Source organism: Mytilus californianus, unplaced genomic scaffold (genome assembly GCF_021869535.1).
Source record: "Mytilus californianus isolate M0D057914Y unplaced genomic scaffold, xbMytCali1.0.p SCAF_7, whole genome shotgun sequence".
NCBI lineage: Eukaryota > Metazoa > Mollusca > Bivalvia > Mytilida > Mytilidae > Mytilus > Mytilus californianus.
This window is the reverse complement of record NW_026262723.1, coordinates 95,626,822-95,647,125: the sequence shown is the minus strand read 5'-3', so window position 1 is coordinate 95,647,125 and position 20,304 is coordinate 95,626,822. Positions and strand designations below refer to the sequence as shown.

General features: G+C 32.5%; 1 protein-coding gene across 1 annotated transcript in view; it reads left to right on the top strand.

Moving 5' to 3' along the window:
- Positions 1-274: 274 nt before the first annotated feature.
- Positions 275-20,304, top strand: part of LOC127708849 (uncharacterized) — a 32,151-nt gene continuing 12,121 nt past the window's right edge. Inside the window, exons 1-10 of the mRNA XM_052214007.1 lie at positions 275-416; positions 7,218-7,845; positions 9,264-9,357; positions 11,605-11,738; positions 12,521-12,586; positions 13,345-13,486; positions 14,604-14,764; positions 16,597-16,769; positions 17,176-17,289; positions 18,652-18,713. Coding sequence (XP_052069967.1) covers positions 334-416; positions 7,218-7,845; positions 9,264-9,357; positions 11,605-11,738; positions 12,521-12,586; positions 13,345-13,486; positions 14,604-14,764; positions 16,597-16,769; positions 17,176-17,289; positions 18,652-18,713 — 1,657 coding nt within the window. The 5' untranslated portion in view covers positions 275-333. The remainder of the gene's footprint in view (positions 417-7,217; positions 7,846-9,263; positions 9,358-11,604; positions 11,739-12,520; positions 12,587-13,344; positions 13,487-14,603; positions 14,765-16,596; positions 16,770-17,175; positions 17,290-18,651; positions 18,714-20,304) is intronic.

Sequence of the window (20,304 nt, the reverse complement as noted above, 5' to 3'; positions counted from 1 at the left end):
GCATACAGATACATCTATACAGATACATGTCTATACAAAATGTCAAGCTCTAAAAATGTCTTTCACTCAATCAATCATTTATACAGTGAAAAATAATAATAGTACTTTGTTTTAGCTGACATTATAGACAGTCGAGTTGACTTTATAGACGGTCTGAATTTACTTATTGGACGATCCGGGTTACCTTCATAGACCGAGTTGTCTTTTTTGTAGACGGTCCGAGTTGTCATCGGGCCGAGTTAGCTCGCATCCTGTATGGGTCGAGAAAAAAAGAACAAACATTTTGACGACTTGACAATCAAGTTCATTTTTTTCAAGGTTGCGAAAATCAAAATGTTCGCACGTGGGGGTGTTTGTAAACTCATAGGAACATTATATCAAAGCAGTGCTTCATGTATTGTCATCAGATATCCAAGGTAAAGACGAAATTAATTCATGTCATTTTTTGATTGATCGAACCAAGACAACAAAGTTATGTAACACGGTACCGCCGGTGTCGCTGATTTCGTAATCTTTTTTCACGACATTTTGTCCTCTTACTTATAGTTACTTATAGTTACTTATAGTTGATTTCCAGTACAGGACCCCTCAAGGTTCCTCTTCACCAGACTCATAATTTAATGTTTTTCTATTACTGTTTTGTCCGTGACTTCCGGATATTTCTGCTCTGTAGTCATTATAGTATATCTCTTCGTCTGACCAAAATTTGTCTAATCGGTTTTTAAATGCATTTATTGATGGTGACTTTGTTATTTTATCTGGTAATTTGTTCCAGGTTTTAGCAATTCTAACAGAGAAAGAGTGTTTACGGATATTTGTTTTGAATCTTTGATGAATGACTTTATTACTGTTGGTCCTGCTACTGAATCTTTGTTGAGAATCATCTGCCGTTCTTAAAAATGAGCTTACTTCTTTGTCGTAGTATCCATTCATTGTTTTGAAAGTTTCAATCATATCCCCTCTTATTCTCCTATAGGATAATGTTGGTAAGCCTAGTTTTTTAAGTCGCTCTGGGTAGCTCATGTCTTTGAGACCTGGTAATTGTTTTGTTACCCTTCTTTGGACACCTTCTATTTTGTCGATATCTTTTTTCCTGTATGGGGACCAGACTGAGCTGGCATAATCTAGGTGGGTTCTAACCATGGTTTTGTACAATGGCATGAATGTCTCAATTCCCAAGTACTTAAATGTTCTTCTAAGAACTGCAAATATAGAGTTGGCCTTGTTCACTTTTTCACTTATGTGATTTTCAAAGGTGAGTTCTGAGTCAATAAGGACTCCTATATCTTTTTCCTCTGTAACTTGTGCTATTGGATGGTTTAGAAGACTATAATTTGATGGTTGGTCAGTGCTATTAGATTTCTTACATATTTTCATATATTTACATTTTTCCGGGTGAAATTTGAGTAGCCATTTGTCACTCCAGGATTCCATCTTGTTAAGGTCTTCTTGTAGAATTTGTCTGTCTTTCTGGGTTTTTATTATTCTAAAGATCTTGGTATCATCCGCAAATAGGTATGCATCAGAATCCACTTGGTCTGAAAGATCATTTATATATAGAACAAATAGTAATGGTCCTAGTACTGATCCTTGGGGTATCCCAGATGTAACGTTAGCCCAGTCTGATTCTTCACCATTCACTATGACCTTTTGTTTCCTATCTTTTAAGAAGCTTGTTATCCACCCTACTATATCTTCACTGACACCTAGATTTTTGATTTTGGCTATTAATCTTTTATGAGGTACCTTATCAAAGGCCTTCATAAAATCAGTATATATGCAGTCTATGTCTAAACCTTGATCTAATGCCTCTGTCCACTTATCAATCACTTCTAATAATTGAAGACCAGTTGACCTCCCTGCAATAAATCCGTATTGCTTTTTAGAGAATAAGTTGTTCTTTTTCATATGCTCTATAATAAATTCACGCAATATCTTCTCCATTATTTTGCATACTACAGATGTCAAACTGACTGGTCTATAATTTTTGGCTAGTGACTTATTACCCTTTTTAAATATAGCACTTATCATAGCATTTTTCCAATCGTTAGGTACTGTCTTACTTTCAAGTGATTGATTATATATTATAAATAAAGGATTTGCTAATGATTCAGCGATCTCTTTTAGCAGCCTAGGGTGTAGTTTGTCCATACCTGGAGATTTATCTATTTTCAATGCATTTAAGTGTTTCAGCACTACTTCTTCCTTTATTTTCTGATTTGACATTACATTAGTTACTAATACCGGCGTTGGTGATGGCACTACTCCGTCAGGTTCCTTGGTGAATACGCTGGAAAAGTATTCTACTAGTAATTTGGCCTTCTTGCTATTATCCTCCGTTTTATCTGATTTTGTGTCTTCTGGATCCAGGTGTAAATCCCCAATTCCTTCTTTGGTTTTAGTTTTTGACTTGATATAACTCCAGATAGCTTTTGGGTTTTCTTTAGCTTTTTCAGACAGATTTTTCTCATATTCCCTCTTCAACTTGTTTACTCTACTTTTTACTTGATTCCTTATCTTATTGTATTCTTTCCTCACATCTGGGTCGTTATTATGCGTTATCTTTTTTGAGAGGATGTTTTTCCTTTTAATTTTATCTATGGTGTTTTTATCCATTGGAAAATTGTTTTTCCCTCTACCGATTTGTTTCCTTTCTTTTGTTGGTATATATTTTTTGTCCATATCTTGAATTATACTTAAAACTGATCTCCAATTTTCGTTTATATCATTTTCTTTCTGTAGTAATTCTGACCATTTAATGTTATCTAGTTCTTCTTTTATTTTTATGTAGTTTCCTCTATTAAATAATTTAATTATTTTTGGTTTACTTTTAATATTTGTATAGCAACTAAAGTCAAATTTCATAGTGCAGTGATCGCTTTTTCCCAGTGGACTTTGGTATTCTAAATTTGAGATCATATTTTCCTCATTTGTTAAAATCAGGTCTAGGGTATGGGGTGTATTTGTACCCCTCCATCGTGTTGGTCTTGTAACATGTTGAAATAAGAAGTTTTCTTGTAGATTCTCTAAAAATTTGTATTCATTACTTTCTGTACTTTCACCTGGTGAATTCCAACTGTCCCAGTTTATTTCTGGAAAATTATAATCTCCCATTAATAGGATATGTGAGTAGCCTTTACTACAAGCTTCAGTGGTAAGCGTATTTAATTGTTTAGTGTATTCCTGTGATCTGTTTGATGGTGTTCTGTATATTAGGCCTAATAATAGCTGGTCTGACTGGTTTAAATTAATCTTAATAAATAATTTTTCTTGGAATTCTGTATTCATTTGGACCTGTGATGCGTCCAGTTGTTTATCTATGTACAATAAAAGAACTCTGCCTGTGTCAACGTCTAGGTTTTTACCAAACATGTTGTAATCGGATACATCGGCTAAAGAATATTCTGAAATTCCTGGTTTGTACCGATTATTTTTAGGTTTAACCTCTGTAATACCAATTATTTTTGGTTTATCGTCTCTTGTTCTTACTGTTAATTCAGGCAGCTTGTTGAATAACTGATCTGCATTTGTGTATATACAGCTTAATTTGGGTAAAACTGTAAAATTATCTGTTTTTACATTTTTAAAAACCTTTTTACCATTAAAATTATTTACATTCTCTTTTCCTCTTTTATCTTTTAGGAGTCTAGCTTCCTTAATTTGACAACCTTCCTTGCCCAAGGTGGGCCCCTTACTTTGAAATGGTAGTCCCCCGAAATCTCTTCTTCGGTTTGTCTTCTCACTTGATCCCACAATCTTTTCTCTTGCTCTCTTTCTGCTTGGGTTAGGTCATTACTGACTCCCACTTTTTCGTATTTTGGGTTTGTTTTTATATAATGGATGTTTCTAAATAGGGTGATCTTAGGTTCTGCACTAGGTAATTTTACTAGGATTGGTCTATTTAGCTTTTCTTTGTTAAATTTCCCAAGTCTTTTGACCATTTTCAAATTTTCCTTATCCAGTTTTATTTTGCAGTCTGTAAAGAGCTCGTTTAGTTTTTCTTTGTCAGTATTATCTCTTACTTCTTTGCTCTCGTCATCTATTTCAGGGATCCCAAAGACGATCAGGTTATTTTCTCTTGCCTTTCTCTCATTAATTTCTTCAAGAACATTTGTTACAGTCTCCTTTCTTGTTATAGGATTGGCTGCTATATCTATCTCATTGTTTGTGGAATCGCTATCTCCTTTATTCTCGGGCTTTTGTATCTTGCTTATTTCTTCTGTTATTATGGCTTTAACTTTTTCCTCATTACAACTTTCTTCTATGATTGGTGCCTCTATTTTGCCAACTTCCTCTTGTACCATCAATTTTACCATATCGTCATTGCAGTTTTTTATTTCCTCTCTAACAATCTCCTTGACTTTATCCTCGTCACATTTATTTTCAACTGTTTTTTCAAGTAATGTAATTCTTTCCTCATAACTCTCCATTATCTGGTTGCACCTTCTTTCTATTTCAATATCGGTGACTGCATGTTGTTCCATGACTATTCTGCATTTCCCACAAAACCACATTGCATCTGTTTTACATAGCATGCTGTATTCCGCTTTTGTTTTCTCTAGACAGGTTATGCAGAAATGTTCCTTACACCTTTGGCATTCCATAAGTTGAGCCTCTGGCTCCCTGAAGATTTTGGTACATTTTGCGCATGTCCACGCTTCATCCTCATCTTGACTTGTTGTTTGTGACGATTTGGGGCCTGTGGTACTGTTTTTTCTGGTTGACACCATACTTCTTACTTAATAAAAATAGGGCTTCCCTATTTTTTATTTTTTTTTAATTATTATTATTTTTTTTTTTTTTTTTTTTTTTTACCTGGCTGAGGAATTGTATAAGGCTTCCTTACACCAATTTATTTTGTAGTACTTTATTTTATTTTACTTTTATTTAAAGGACAAGGCTACCCTATCCTTGTCTAAAGTTCGATTTCAAATGAAGCTAGACTATCCTAATTTTGACAGGGCTTCCCTATCACGTGTTTAATTTATTTTGGGACAAGGCTTCCCCATCCGTTTGACATAAACTGCACTCTCAAATGATAGAAATAGGGCTTCCCTGTTTCCTCAATAACTATCTCTCTTTACTTATTTTTCAGGACAAGGATTCCTTATCCCCCTAAAAATTTTTAGCACTGACCTTTTTAATAAAAACAAGGCTTCCTTTGTTTTTATTTCTCCTTGTTGTATATATTCCTTTCCCTTACTCAGAAGACAAGGCTTCCTTGTTTTCTGTTCACGTTTTAAATAAAACTAGGCTTACCTCTACGTAATAGGGCTTCCCTAGCCTATTACTTTAAAAATTTTTTTAATTTTTTTTTTTTTTAATTATTATTTCTCTGTTAGAATATGCTTTTTTGCTTTAAATTTAAAAAAAAAAATTTGACCTGAGAAAAAACATGTTCTTAGGTATAAACTGTAGTAATTAAACGAGTAGTCACAACTTTAACTGATGCATTTTACTTAAACTCTATTATAATCTAGTATGGTTTAGTTTCCTGATCCGAAGGCTACATGTGTAAGGTCAAAATTGACAAATGTTCTCTCTGTACTATTTTGTGTAAGTGGTGACAATATTGATCATATATCTGTTTGGATGGTCTGTATTTACATTTGTCTTAGCATGTCTTCTCTTTCCTGTTGGTGTTTGGCAGTATAGTAAGAAATGTTCTGTTGTTTCTTCTTCACTGTAATCACAATATGGCGTGAGGGATTGAATTATTTTGTTTCAGTATCTATTCAATCTGCTGTAACCTGTTCTCAGTTCTGACAATATTCTTCCTATTTGGGAGTTTGGTGTGTCAAGTTGTACATCTCTCCCAACAATAGGTACTAAATCGAAAAATTGTTTCATAGTTTCACTGATTGACCATCTACTTTAATTTGCCATTTCAATTTTGTAGACATTTTGACTGCACTTCCAACATCTGACATTGTTATCACATTGAATTGATCGTTTTTTGAATTTTACAATGTACTTAAATCTTCTAGTATATAAACATGACTTGTAAAAGTATTACCCCTAACTGTTATACAGTAGTGTCTGGTAATTCCACCTGTTCGGTAAACCCGCCCACTCCCATTTACTTCCGTAAAATTGTCACTTCCGTGAATATTTGGGCTGCTATTTTATTCATAGAAATTGTACTTATCATCACTGCATGTCAAATTTTAAAGAAAAATCCTTTATTACGAAAATATCTAGTGATATATATAATGCAGTTCCTAAACGATAATCATATTATTGCTTACAAAACTCACTTCTGACTTGAAATTTTTTTTTTTTTTCGATTGTCTGGAATCTCTGTTATAAGTGGTCTATTAATAGATCTCCTTTTGCTTTCATAAATATGTGATAAACTGGCCCTCCATACATATTTTACTGCACATGGGCGGATTTACCAGACAAACACATTGCCGATAAAAAAACAGATGACCCACTTGTTTTGTTGATTTTAAAATTTATTTCAGATATTTTTGGGGAAATGAGATTAACTACTCAAAATTGATTAGTCAGTGAAACGATTTATATTAAATTTAATACAATTTGTATATAATTAATCAGAAATACATACAATCAAAGCCTTAAATGCCTTATGAGGGTTGATTTACCAGACTGCATCATACATGTAGCACATTTTTACAATGCAATAAATATGTCAAGGAAGCCAATTAATCATCAAATGATTGCAAACCAAATGCCAAATATCAAAGTATTAAAATTAGCAGTTGTTCGAGGTCCCTGACCTTCTATTTTTGAGTTTGGACTTTTTCCTCTGGAATTGGCTACACCTGACAGACTTGTTTTTTGCTTGTTGAAGATGTTCAACAAATAATTAAGTCTGCCATATTGTTATACTAAGAACTTGCATACAAGACACACAATTCAAATACCAAAAAGTTAAATTGTACTTTTATTGAGTAAAAATGACTAATATCTCAAAATTATAGACGTCATTATCTAGCAAAGCAGTATAACTCCATATTAAATAGAGGTTTCAGGTAATCTCTATCGGTTCTCGGGATCATATTGAGTTTTGGGGAGTTTTCTGGAATTCGTTTTACGTTTTAATTAGGCTGAAATTAATTGTATTCCCAGACAAAAACTTGTGTTTGTATCTATCATTGTAAATGAAAAAGCTTTGACACAAATATACATGTATAGTCAATATCCAATAATTGATGTTATGATATAATTTTGTAAAACATTTTGTTTTGTAGAAATGCTGGTAGATATATATTGAGGAACTGTTCCGTCTCAACCAAATTTGCAGATGTTGATGAGGACAATGACAATACAGTTAATAGACTGAGTGAAACCAAAAACAGTTCAGATAGTGGTATAGCTGGCAAATTAAAACAACTTAAAATTGAAAAAATAAATTCAGATTCAACAAATGAGAATTATTTTTCAAGGAATAAAAGTGACTTTGAAAACAGATATAGTAGTAATAATTTTGAGGATGAATTAAATCAAGACAATGATATTGAAGGTTATTCAAATAACAGTTTTCAACAAAAAAGAACATTCAATAGAAGACCTCAGTTTAATAGAAATAGGTCTGAAAATTGGGACGAAAATTGGGAAGATGAGGATAGTTTTAAAAGTAGTAGACCATTCAATAGAGGATCTCAGTTCAATAAATCTAGAGGTGGAGACTTTCAAAGGAATTTTAATAGTAGCTTTCAAAATAGATATGAAGACAGAGGTTTCCAAAAGGGAAGATTTAGCAATGATTATGGAAGAGACAATTTTGCATCTAGAAAAAGGGAACAAAGAAAACCAGAATATAAAGAATTTCAAAAAGATTTCTACAAAGAAAATGAAAGTGTTCATAATAGATCTAATGTAAGTCACTTACACTATTTTTTTAGTATACATGTACATGTAGGATAAATTTTTTTTGATCTATAAAACCATTTATTTTGGACATGTCTGTCTGATAGCTAGGATTCACCTGATCATGACCTAATTTTTGTGGTTGGGTAACCAATGTTAAGTATTGGTGTTTACCGGTAGATTAGTTTCTCTGAAAATATATCATAAGTGAATCTGTGATAGGTAAACTATAGTTGGTCTTTACTCATTGCAAGGTAATCATTATCTTTTTGAAAGGAGACAGCTGATATAGACCATGCACGTTTGCGGATCTGCAATTCAAATCTAACTTATTGACAGACTCTAATTTACTTATTTAGTCAGAGCTAATGTCTATCATGTCTATAGTGAGACAGTAAACAATTGCAATATCACTTAAAAGTTTGATACATGTAGGTACATGTACTAAGACCTTGACAGACTACAGGAATGAATTTTATTTTTACAGGACCTACATGTAGCTTTACCAGACCGAATGAAATTTAACCAGACCATTTTTTTTACATCTTATTTCTCATCTCCAAAATGCTGAAAAACAAAATCATGTGACAAGAGTGTATATTTTGATGAAAGTTGTGCACAATTGATTGAATGCATTTCAGTGATAAAGAAAAGTAATGTCACATGACATGAAAATTATTTGTGAACTAAAAATAATTTAGAGTTTCTGTATATTTCCTGTTTCTTCTTTCTTTTTCATATATCTTTTGGTTTAAAATTCTAGTAGATATAAGAAGATGTGGTATGTTTATACAGTGTTTATATTTCATAGCTGTATTTTGTGACCTGCTAAGATTTATTAAATTTATTTATTGTACATTTGTATTTGATTGGCAAACCCGGATTAAGCCTTATCTGTTCCCAGAATATGATCCGGTATTGTCTACATTTCCGGTTGATTGCAGCCATTGTCTGTTGTTTTTGTCAGTCAGATATGTTTTTCCTCGGATTTACACATTACTTGTTGGCGATTTTCGGCATAAAGCTAGCGGTTGAACAAAATAAACATCGCTGTCATGAATAATAAAGAAGAAAATTAATTTTGAGATTGATTGGGAATTTTGTTAGAATGCTAGAAAAATCCATGAAAAAAACAATACCGGACATTCGGACTGGAATTCAACAAAATTTTACCAGACCGATCCATTATTCACCGGATTTGTCCGATGGTCCAATGAATTTCGTGTAGTCTGCCATGATCTATAACCTTCAACATATAATTCAGTCATAATCAATTATGGAGTCCAGACAACTCAGCTTGTCTACTCTTGTTAAATATGTAGAACACCTCCCTTTCAACTGTGAAAATTTAGTTTACTTATTTAAATAAATGACATCATATTGACAAAATTGTGAATTAACATTTTTTGTTCATAAATGTTTTGCAGGAAGAAGTTAAAGCATTTTATGAAAAGCATCAGATAACATTATCTAATACAGATTTACGTCCATTGGAAACATTTGAAGAAGCAGGATTTCCAGGTATTATAACAATTCATGATATTCCTCTGTTGCTGCGATTTGTTTTTTTGTTTGTGCTAAGGCAGCTTAAAGCAAACACCAATCAATTAATTATTATTATACCCCCGCTTTAAAAAAGTGGGGGTATACTGTTTTACCTCTGTCTGTCTGTCCGTCCGTCCGTCCCATGAATATTTTTCGTCGCATCTTTCTCAGGAACTACATTATAAGGATTTCTGAAATTTGGTTTCAGGGTTTATATAAGTCAGCTTTACCGTGTGATGCGTTTTCAGATTCATTACTCAACAACTTCCTGTTTACCGAACACTTGTATCATTTTACATATGATAGCGAAGTTGAAAACTTTGTCACATTTTTCTCAGGAACTAAAATACAAGGATTTCTGAAATTTGGTTTCAGGGTTTATATACCGTGTGCTGTGTTTTCAGATTCATCACTCAACAACTTCCTGTTTACCGAAATATTTTGGTGGGGGTATCATCAGTGAGCAGTAGCTCGCAGTTTCACTTGTTATACCTCTGGAAAGATCACACTGCAAATCCAATGTAACATAGAATTTTTTCAGCTACATGTACAAATTCCTAGCTGACTTTTTGCAGTATGACTTTTTTAAAAAAATCTTTGCAAGCTAAATGACAGAAAAAAATCAGTGAAAATTCCTTTTCATACAGTAAAACTTCTTCAGAGAAACATTTCATATGTCGGTTACAGGCCATAATCTTGCCGGCAAAATGATGATTTAAGTCGCCAAAGAATTTTGAAAATCGCTAAATCTCGCCGGCCGACTGACTTCATAGCGAAGTCAAATCGCTATCAAAATCGGTAAAAGGGAGACAACTTGTGATTGACAAGTCTCACAGGTAAAAAAAAAATGGCGGATGACAAGGAAAATCGAGATTTTCGAAACGACCCAGGACTTATACTGTAAACGATCAAATTAAATAAATACAACGGCGACTTTGAACATCCTCGGATATAACTTTCAAAACTGTTCAAACGGAAAACTGACCGTCTGTTTAAGTTATCGTTTTACGATGATTTTCATCTGAGGATGTTGCTTAATCACTCAGCTGATTTGTTTTATTTTTATTACCTACACGAGTTGATCAATTTTACTATTCGGTAGGTAAAGGGTGGGAATTAACGGTAGATTTATTATATTCATTGAATAAAAATTGAAATATAAAAGGTAGAAAGACAGCTGATGGATAATGTGATTGCAAACGTACGACACTCGACCAGATTGTGATCAGCAGTGGATTTTTTCTCATGACCACTTCGTTGATATGGATGATATTTTTAAAAAATGATAGAAATTAGCTCTTTATCTGATAATTAACTTGAGATTGAAAGATATTTTCATTTATAGACTTACAATCTTTAACGATAATCTCAATTTACTACAACTAACATAAATGTCCTGGACATTCAATAATGTTTTACAAAACAATGACAAGTGGTGATATAAATTAAATTCCCATTCATGTGAAATTCATCATATTTTTCTGGAGTTTTAAAAATAAATTGAGGCAGATGCACATGAATTTAATGCATCATAATCTTGATAATATTACTAGGCTACTCCCTCATGTCCCAACCAACAAATTTTATTTCGAACACATTATGGTATCAATAAATAAATAACAACTATATATTGTCTAAACCTTTTTATTAAGAACTTTCTATATATACATTGTGTACAATAACATATGAAAAAACTGCAAGTACATCTTTTATTGAATATAAAACAATTTCCTTAGTGATAAGCTTAAAAACACGATGCAACCGAAACAGTAATGGAATCTCACTTCTCCAAGAAGTTGACCACTTCTCCCTTCTCTCTCATGGAAGGAGAAGTCACTTCTCCCTCTTCAAAATCCTAGATTAGGCCCTGGTCGGTTACAGTCAATAGATATAAGAAGATGTGGTAGGAGTGCCAATGAGACAACTCTCCATCCAAGTCAAAATTTATAAAAGTAAACCATTATAGGTCAAAGTACGGCCTTCAACACGGAGCCTTGGCTCACACCGAACAGCAAGCTATAAAGGGCCCCAAAAATTACTAGTGTAAAACCATTCAAATGCCCATTAAAAATACAATATAAGTAAATGTTAATCGAATTGTTATTTTATAGATCAATATACATGTTAAACCTACTTGTATACTACAAATTATTGAGAACCTTTTTGGACAAATATGAATTTGCATGATTTGTTTTATACATTTAATGATCTTGTTTTTGATAGACATCATCAACAGAAAATTACAGGAAGAAGCTTTTACATCACCAACAGCAATACAGTCTGTAACCTGGCCCCTGGCATTGTCTGGGAAAGATGTTATAGGCATAGCTCAAACAGGATCAGGGAAAACATTAGGAGTAAGTCTTATGGTAGTTTAAAAAATGTAGAAAAAACTAAATTATATTTTTAATCTGCTGTAATAGATTTTTACTAAAATTAGCAAACTTAAATACAGAAATGCAGTTCTTCAATTGATTTTCATTTTATATGAAAAGTTTATTATTATCTTATCATACGATAATATTCTTTATCCCCCAAAAAAGGGGAAACTTGATTTAAGTGGAAAAAATTGAAGAATTTCACATAAATATGCATAATCACTATTACATAACAGCAATTCGTCCTGATGGCTTTTTGTCAGGCTCCCAACATACACTCTTTAAAAACGATTTTAATATGATAAGAAAAATATTTGTGTTACATACTATCTGTTTTAGTTTATTCCTCTCAGCCACTGTAATGAGTGAAAATAAGCTCACTTACAGTGGTTCATTAATAACAAATATTTTACACTTGAATACAATATTATGCAATCTGGAATATCTTATGCTGGTAATTTACATGACCTTCTTAGAAGATCTCCCAAAAAACATACTGAAGAATGATATTTGGTCACAACTTAATTTCAGACAAACTATAACAAATATAAAATTTAGCACAACTCATACACGTATATACAATTAGTCATGATAGTGTAGGATTCATAATACAGTATTGAAGCAGTAAATACTTTCGTCAATGGAGGACAGTTGTATCCAGATTGGTATCAAGACAATATCCACCAAAGACTTAAAAGACGAGAGAAGCTGTGTAAAAAAACACATATTCGATATGATATCATGTTTAACTCTGTTTTCAGTTTATGTTGCCAGCATTTGTTCATATACAGAACCAAGAAAAATTACAGCGAGGAGATGGACCAATAGTAAGTGTTGATTTTTTTATATCATGAAATTAAGTGCTAATTTATTACAATACTTGAAAGATATACCTATTGGGGGATGGGGGACATTAATTGTTTTAGCCATAAGGTTAGGGGCTAGACAAGTGTATAACCTTTATCATTTAGCTGTAAGGTTAGGGTCTAGACAAGTGTACAGCCTTTATCATTTAGCTGTAAGGTTAGGGTCTAGACAAGTGTATAGCCTTTATTATTTAGCTGTAAGGTTAGAGATTTGACAAGTTATTGAACTGCCAAGACCTGATTCATTATCAATAAGATAAGTGAGTATTGTAAATATTAGTGTAGGATATTTATTTAAATACAAATATTATAAATTGCACATTTCCTCCCAAGTTTAAAAGCAGAAAAAACGATATCAAACTTCTTAAAGCCTCAAGTAAATCATAAGGGATATACACTTGTTTAGACCCTAAACTTATGACTAAAACAATTAATATTCCCCCATAGATATATCTTACAACAATTTTTATTCACGTAAGTGCATAAATTTTCAGCAAATAGTCCGGTAAAAAAAGAAATTTGAAAATAGTTAATTAATTGTTCTAATGTGATTTTTGAAATTTGAATTATGGTACATACAGGCTATTTTTGTAGATATTCAATTAGTGTTATTTGCCCTGAATAGTACAAATAATTGTCAGCTAGTACATTTATATCAATATATGTTGATAAATGTAAATATTCGATTACCCTAATTTTCTCCATTGCCTTCATTGTAGTGTCTAGTGTTAGTACCAACAAGAGAGTTATGTCAACAAGTACAGGAAGTAGCTGATCGGTTTGGATATCCAATGAGAATGAGGAGTGCAGCAATATATGGTGGTGCTAATAGGTATCCACAGTTACAGAAACTGTCAAGAGGTACAACAAAATATGGAGAAATGAAACTTTTGTTAAAAAAAAATAAAATTTAAAGGTCAAATTCACAAATAAAAAGAAATAACTATTTACTTTTCATTTGAGCTGTTTTCTGTAATATTATTGTATAATTCCATTAACTATAATTAATGCAAGATGTAAGTTAGTCAAAACAAAAATTGAAACAGTCTAATTACTAGGAAACAAACATTAAATGTTTTCAAAGTTGTGGAGTGATAAGGAATTTTTAAAGGAAGATTTGGTAAAAACTAAGCAATTAAATGGATACATTTTTATTTTATATTTTATCAAGCTCAGTGATTTTGTGGGCTAAATTGCAGGAGGTTTGATCCCCTACTGAATTTAAATTTGTTATTAGCTCCTTCTCTGCAAAGCATAATGCATTTAGAAGTAGGTGCAAAGACTGATTGGCACGCAGTCAGAAAGCTGTTTCTGAGTGGGGTGATGTGTCTTTTTGTAGACCTTGTGAGGAAGCTTGTTAAATAACTGACTCAGGATGTCAATCTAGTACAAAGCAGGATATGTTCATTTCTCATTAACATGTGTTTGGCTTTAATATGCATGTAATATTTACATCTGGACATTAAGCAGTCATAAATCAAAGAATTGATTCAAAGTCTGCTGTATTGGTCCCGAGGGCCGTTTGGCCAAGGGTAATACAGCTGACCGAGACTCAATACAGGGTCAATACAGAATCAGCAAGTGCATAACACTTTTATCAAATAATCAAAACAGTCCATATGGCTGGTCCGTATGGCCAGTCTGTATGACAGGAAGTAGATACAGCTGGTCCGTATAGAAAAACTTATTAACTGGATGAAACAGCCGTATTTAACGTATGGTTTATATGAGTTGATTTTTTGAATACCATATTAGTCATGATGATTTTAGCATATAAGGGCCAATTTAAACATATTATTTAATAATATTTCTTATTGATTTTGTCACTGTGAGGTTCATATAAGGGAGGATAAATACTATGATAACTGTGTTACCCTACATTGTTTTCAGAATGAAAAACTTACTTTTAATTTTATTGTTAGACAATTATGGTTATTGATTTTAATGTGTTCTAAATACTGTATATATTTTCCCTCAGGTGCTGAAGTGTGCATCGCCACCCCTGGAAGATTGAATGATTTTCTAAGTTCCGGTGAAACAAATCTAGATAGATGTACCTGCCTTGTTTTAGACGAGGCAGACAGAATGTTAGATATGGGATTTGAACCACAGATTAGACAAATTATAGAACAAATTAGGGTAAGTTGATTTAATAAATGTACAATTACTATGGGGGAAAGTACACAGTTTCAAAGAAAAACAATCTACCAGCGCACACAAAGTAGCTCAGTTGTACAATTGTCGTAAAATTCTATTTTCTACGACTTTTTTTTATGTTTGGTTGATTCAGAAGAAATGGTATATTGTTCAAAACTTGAATGATTTTACATCAGTTTTATATCAAAACTTGAACAGGTTTAACAAATGTTCTTGCAGCTGGTCAATTCAATTTGAATTTAATCTATTGCTATTTTAAACATTACCCTTGGGTATTGAAGTCAGTATTGCTCAGGTGAAGGAGCTTACTTCCAGTGACTTCACTTTTGGTTTACCTGAGTCCCATCTGAACAGATTTGGTTTAACTATCTGAGACATCTCTTCATAGAATTATAATGAAGTTGATCACTTAAAAGAAAATTAGCAAACACCTTTGTAAGTTAGACATATAAGAATACCACATTAAAGTTAGACTTAGGAGGATATGCAATATGAAACTACTCAGAGCTATATTTCAGGGCTTACACTACTTCAAAATCATAGGGAGAAGTGACTTCTCCTTTTGAAACTGGTAGGGAGAAGTGGTGAGATTTGAAAGAGAAGTGCTCGTTCGCTCACAGCGCTACAATGTTTGGTTTTTACTATAATATAAAGGGCCATATGTATCCTTTTTTTTATATATATATATGTGTTCAATTCATACCTGAGTCAATTAAAGTAACAGTTGTTTCAGTTTTTGTCTTAAATAGTCATTTATAGTTGCATAATTATATTAATCCTCTTGACAGAATCTACCAACTAAATATCTAGCACTTATAAGAACTTTAATATCAAAAAAGGAAAAGAAAGTATCATATACATGTATCAATAAAAATGCAATTAAAAAACTATTCTGTTTATCTTAATGAAATTCACTGTTTCTCATTAAAAAGATATATAGATTTAACAAAGTTAAGCTACTTTAATCAATAAATTGAAACAAAGCATTTACATGGAAATATATACATTTAGCAAGGAGATCTAACCAAAAGTCTATTAATGCGTGTGGAATGCGTAATTTTCACTTTTGGGGTCATTATTCTATTGTCAGCTGTTTAATTCAGGCGTCTGTAGTTATTATAGTAAGAATACAGATTTCGGTCATAGCTGGTCCACTTCCGATGAATCCCGCCTCCGATCCGTGGTTCGTACAAATATTTCAATAGAGGACGATGAAAATTTACGAAAAAATAAAGTTTGACAAGCAATTCGGAAAGGAATATGACGCTTTTAATGCAATCAATGGACCAATCATTAACTAAAGGCAATTTTGATCACTTTCTAATGAAGTAACAAACTTATTTTGCCGATAATCAGAACGTTTTGATATACGATCTCAAGTAACAAGTACCGGAAGTGAAGAGAATACTTCATAAAAGTTGTTTCTCTGAAATAACATACGATCAATCTGTAAATTCAATACTTTCACATCTTTTCTAATGAAATAAATCTTTCAAGTTTTTGAATTTATTCACTTTTAAATGAAAAATATTGCTGTTTCATTGACTTGATAAGAAGGGGAAATTACTGATGACAAAAGCGACTGCAAGCGACTATTGTGAACACCAGGGCGACTAGATATCGCTTTTGATGGTCGGGGAAAGCGAAGTGACGGACGGGAATGCGGCTTTTTCGCCCCAGTTGCCTGCTAGCGAGAGCCCTGTTTTTACACTAAATTAGTCATCTCTACAGAAATTTGTATTAAAACAATGAAAAGTTGGTTTCCAAAAAAGTCGTCTTAATAAGTATTTTTAGTAAAGTGTATTTATTTTCAGCCTGACAGACAAACACTAATGTGGAGTGCTACCTGGCCTGAAGAAGTACAAGAGTTAGCCAATGATTACCTGACAGATCATGTCAAGATAAATGTTGGATCAGTTGATTTAATTGCAAACAAAAATATAAAACAAGAAGTCGTTATTTGTAATTCACATGAAAAGCCTCAAGAGTAAGTTCTATTATTCTGTGAATTAATACCGGTACATCAGTTATAATTGCTACATTAGTGAAATATGACAAAAGGCATATTGCAGTATAGCATAATGATGTTTATTCATGAGAAAATATCTCTTGGTAATAATTCTTCATCAGACTTCATTTTCGGCAGAAAAATAATTTATCAGTCAACAGTTTCAATTACCGGTACTCATTCTCACTTTTTTCCATCTTATAATAATATAGTTTTACAATTTTAGGTGTAGAACTGTTATTCTGTTACCTCATTTTAATTTCCTTTCTCAAGTCATTTTCAAGTGGCAATTCAAATTGCTATATTTTTTTATCTCAAAATATGTATGAAACAGTTTACTTTGTGTATATATCCTCAATATGTTTTTATTTTTCTTTTCTTTAAGATTGGGAAAAATATTACAACAAATTATACAATCACCTAAAGATGAAAAAGTGTTGATATTTGCACAGACAAAAGTTATGTGTGAGAGAATAAGCCAAGAAATAAGAAGAAATGGGTAAGTTTACTCTTTTGATACCTCTGCTAGCTTATACTTTATATCACAAACAATAAGGTGATATCAGATTTGACGTCTTGATAATTATAGGTAGAAACAATTTAAATTTTATTTAGGGGCCAGCTGAGGACCACCTCCGGGTGTGGGATTTTCTCGCTGCGTTGAAGACCCATTGGTGGCCTTCGGCTGTTGTCTGCTCTTTGGTCGGGTTGTTGTCTCTTTGACATATCCCCATTTCCATTCTCAATTTTATTGAACATTAATTAAACAAACTATTCTGTGTTGTTGCATGAAAAAAATGTTTGTTTTGTTTGATTTGTCAGTAGGTTAAATAGGAGGTTAGCTCAAATCATTTTAATCAAAATTCACACTTTCTGTCTGTAATACATGAATTAATTGGTGATTCCATATACTTTGGATTCATGTTTATATGTTGTATACCAATTTTTGTGGATTTGGTGCGTTAAAGCTAACAATGAATTAAAGAATAATCCAAACACTTGAGTTTTAATTGTGTAAGGAATGAATGAATCATTAATACATTGAAGCCTTGTTTCATCTCTGATCAACTGTATGTTTCCAGTTGATGTTTGTTGTTTCTTGCCTTAGAGAACAAACTATTTGATGGAAATGGTGCATAAGAAGAAAAAGTCTTGCACTTTAAATTTTTTAAATGAGAAATGTGTATTTAAAAGCGATGGTTTATTTCCTGTAATGTGTTGACAAGCATTGCAAAATAAAGAGTTTTTGCAAATATAATTAAAAAAATATACATAATTTATTTACACTTATTCATATCCAAAAAAGAGGGACAGAAGATAACAAAGAGATATTCAAACTCATAAGTCAATGACAAACAAACAACATCATGGCAAAAAATGCAAAACGTCCAAAAGTCAAACATCAGTATACAAAACACAACATAAAAAAATAAAGACTGAGCAACTAAAAAACGGGGGTAATCTCTGGTGCTTCAGAAGTGTCATCTTTCAATCAGATGTAGAGATCACAGAGGTGACCATTTTTATTTTGTTTAAGATTGGATTTCCATTGACACAAATGTTTCTCTGGTGCAAACTAATAACAAAGTATCAATTAGATTTGATTATATCAGTATAATAAAATAAAAATGTTTTTAGGTTTAACCTTTGCCAATATTTTGATTGATTTCAATGATCTGAGTATGAAACAGCAAACAAACAATGTTTTGTTTTAAGCCTGATATAAATCATTGATAAAGAAATAATCCCTACTCCAACCCTGTCTGTTTGGTTAGAAAATCTTTGTTCCAACAGGCAGGGATATTTTGAAAAACCTTACTCATGTGCAATTAAAGCATAATATTTTATTTAAATGTTTCAGCATTCACAATGTTTGTATCCATGGTGATAAAAGTCAAAGACAAAGAGACCACTGCTTAGAAGGTAATTATAAAGCATTTAATCATTAAAGTCATATAATCTTTCCAAATGTGACAATAAAGAAGACTATGTTTTACATAAATGAATTTATATATACACTTTTTTTAAAAGAAAATCCCTGATACTGTATAAATCGGCAGGAAATTTACTGCTATTGAATTATTGTCTTCCAGTATTCAAATTCATCAACAGCTTATCTGCATGCAGCAACTTTAACATGACCCTTCTTGTTAGAAATTCACAATCACACTCCACTTGTGCAAAGGGAAAAACCATGATGGAAGAATAAGTGCACAAACGTAGGATTGGATAGTTGTCTCATTCGCAATCATACCACATCTCCTTATTTTATTTTTATACGACCGCAAAAAAATTTTTGTGGTCGTATATTGGTATGACGTTGGCGTCGTCGTCCTCCGACGTCGTCGTCGTCGTCCGGCGTCGTCCGAAGACACATTGGTTTTCGCACTCTAACTTTAGTTTAAGTGAATGGATCTTTATGAAATTTTACCACAAGGTTCAATACCACAAAAGGAAGGTTGGGATTGATTTTGGGGGTTATGGTAATAACAGTAAAGGAATTAGGGGCCAAAAAGGGGCCAAAAATAAGCATTTTTGTAACATCCAGACATAACTTGTGTGTTAGTATATGGATCTCTCTGACATTGTACCACAAGGTTCCATATCACTAAAGGAATGCTGGGATTGATTTTGGGGGTAATTGCCTCCAAATTTTAGGAATTAGGGGCCAAAAAAGGGGCAAAAAACAAGCATTTTTCTAGTTTCATGACAATAACTTGTGTGTAAGTGTATGGATCTTTCTGAAATTGTACTACAAGGTTCCATATCACAAAGGGAAAGCTGGGTTTGAGTTTGGGGGTAATTGCCCTAAACGTTTAGGAATTTGGGGCCAAAAAGGGGCCAAAAAACACATTTTTTTCTAGTTTCCAGACAATAACTTGTGTTCAAGTGTATGGATCTCTCTGAAATTGTACTGCAAGGTACCATACCACAAAGGGAAGGCTGGGATTGAGTTTGGGGGTGATGAATCATAATGGGGGTTCAAAAAATTTTGGGGGGGATTTATTTTTTTTTCCTTTTTTTTCTTTTTTTCCTTTTTTGTTCCTTTTAAAATTTTCCATTTTAAGTTGGTTATTTCTGATTTATATTTAAAATCAAATAATAATGATATGGTAGGAGATACACACCAAACAGGATGTGTAAATTATAATATAATAAGTATTGTGCAATAGCAAGAAATTTTCAATTGCACAGTATTGCACAATAGCAAGAAATCTTCAATTGCACAGTATTGCGCAATAGCAAGAAATCTTCAATTGCACAGTATTGCGCAATAGCAAGAAATATCCAATAGCACAATATTGCGCAATAGCAAGAAATTGTCAATTGTACAGTATTGCGCAATAGCAAGAAATATTTAATAGCACAGGATTGTGCAAAAGAAGATACTTCCTATAAATTGCTTATTTCTTGACCAATTTCAATGGGGTTTTATTCTTGATTTCATGGGGTTCTTTAATATGCTGAATCTAACCGTGTATTTAGTTTTTGGATTTTGGGCCCCGTTTTTAAA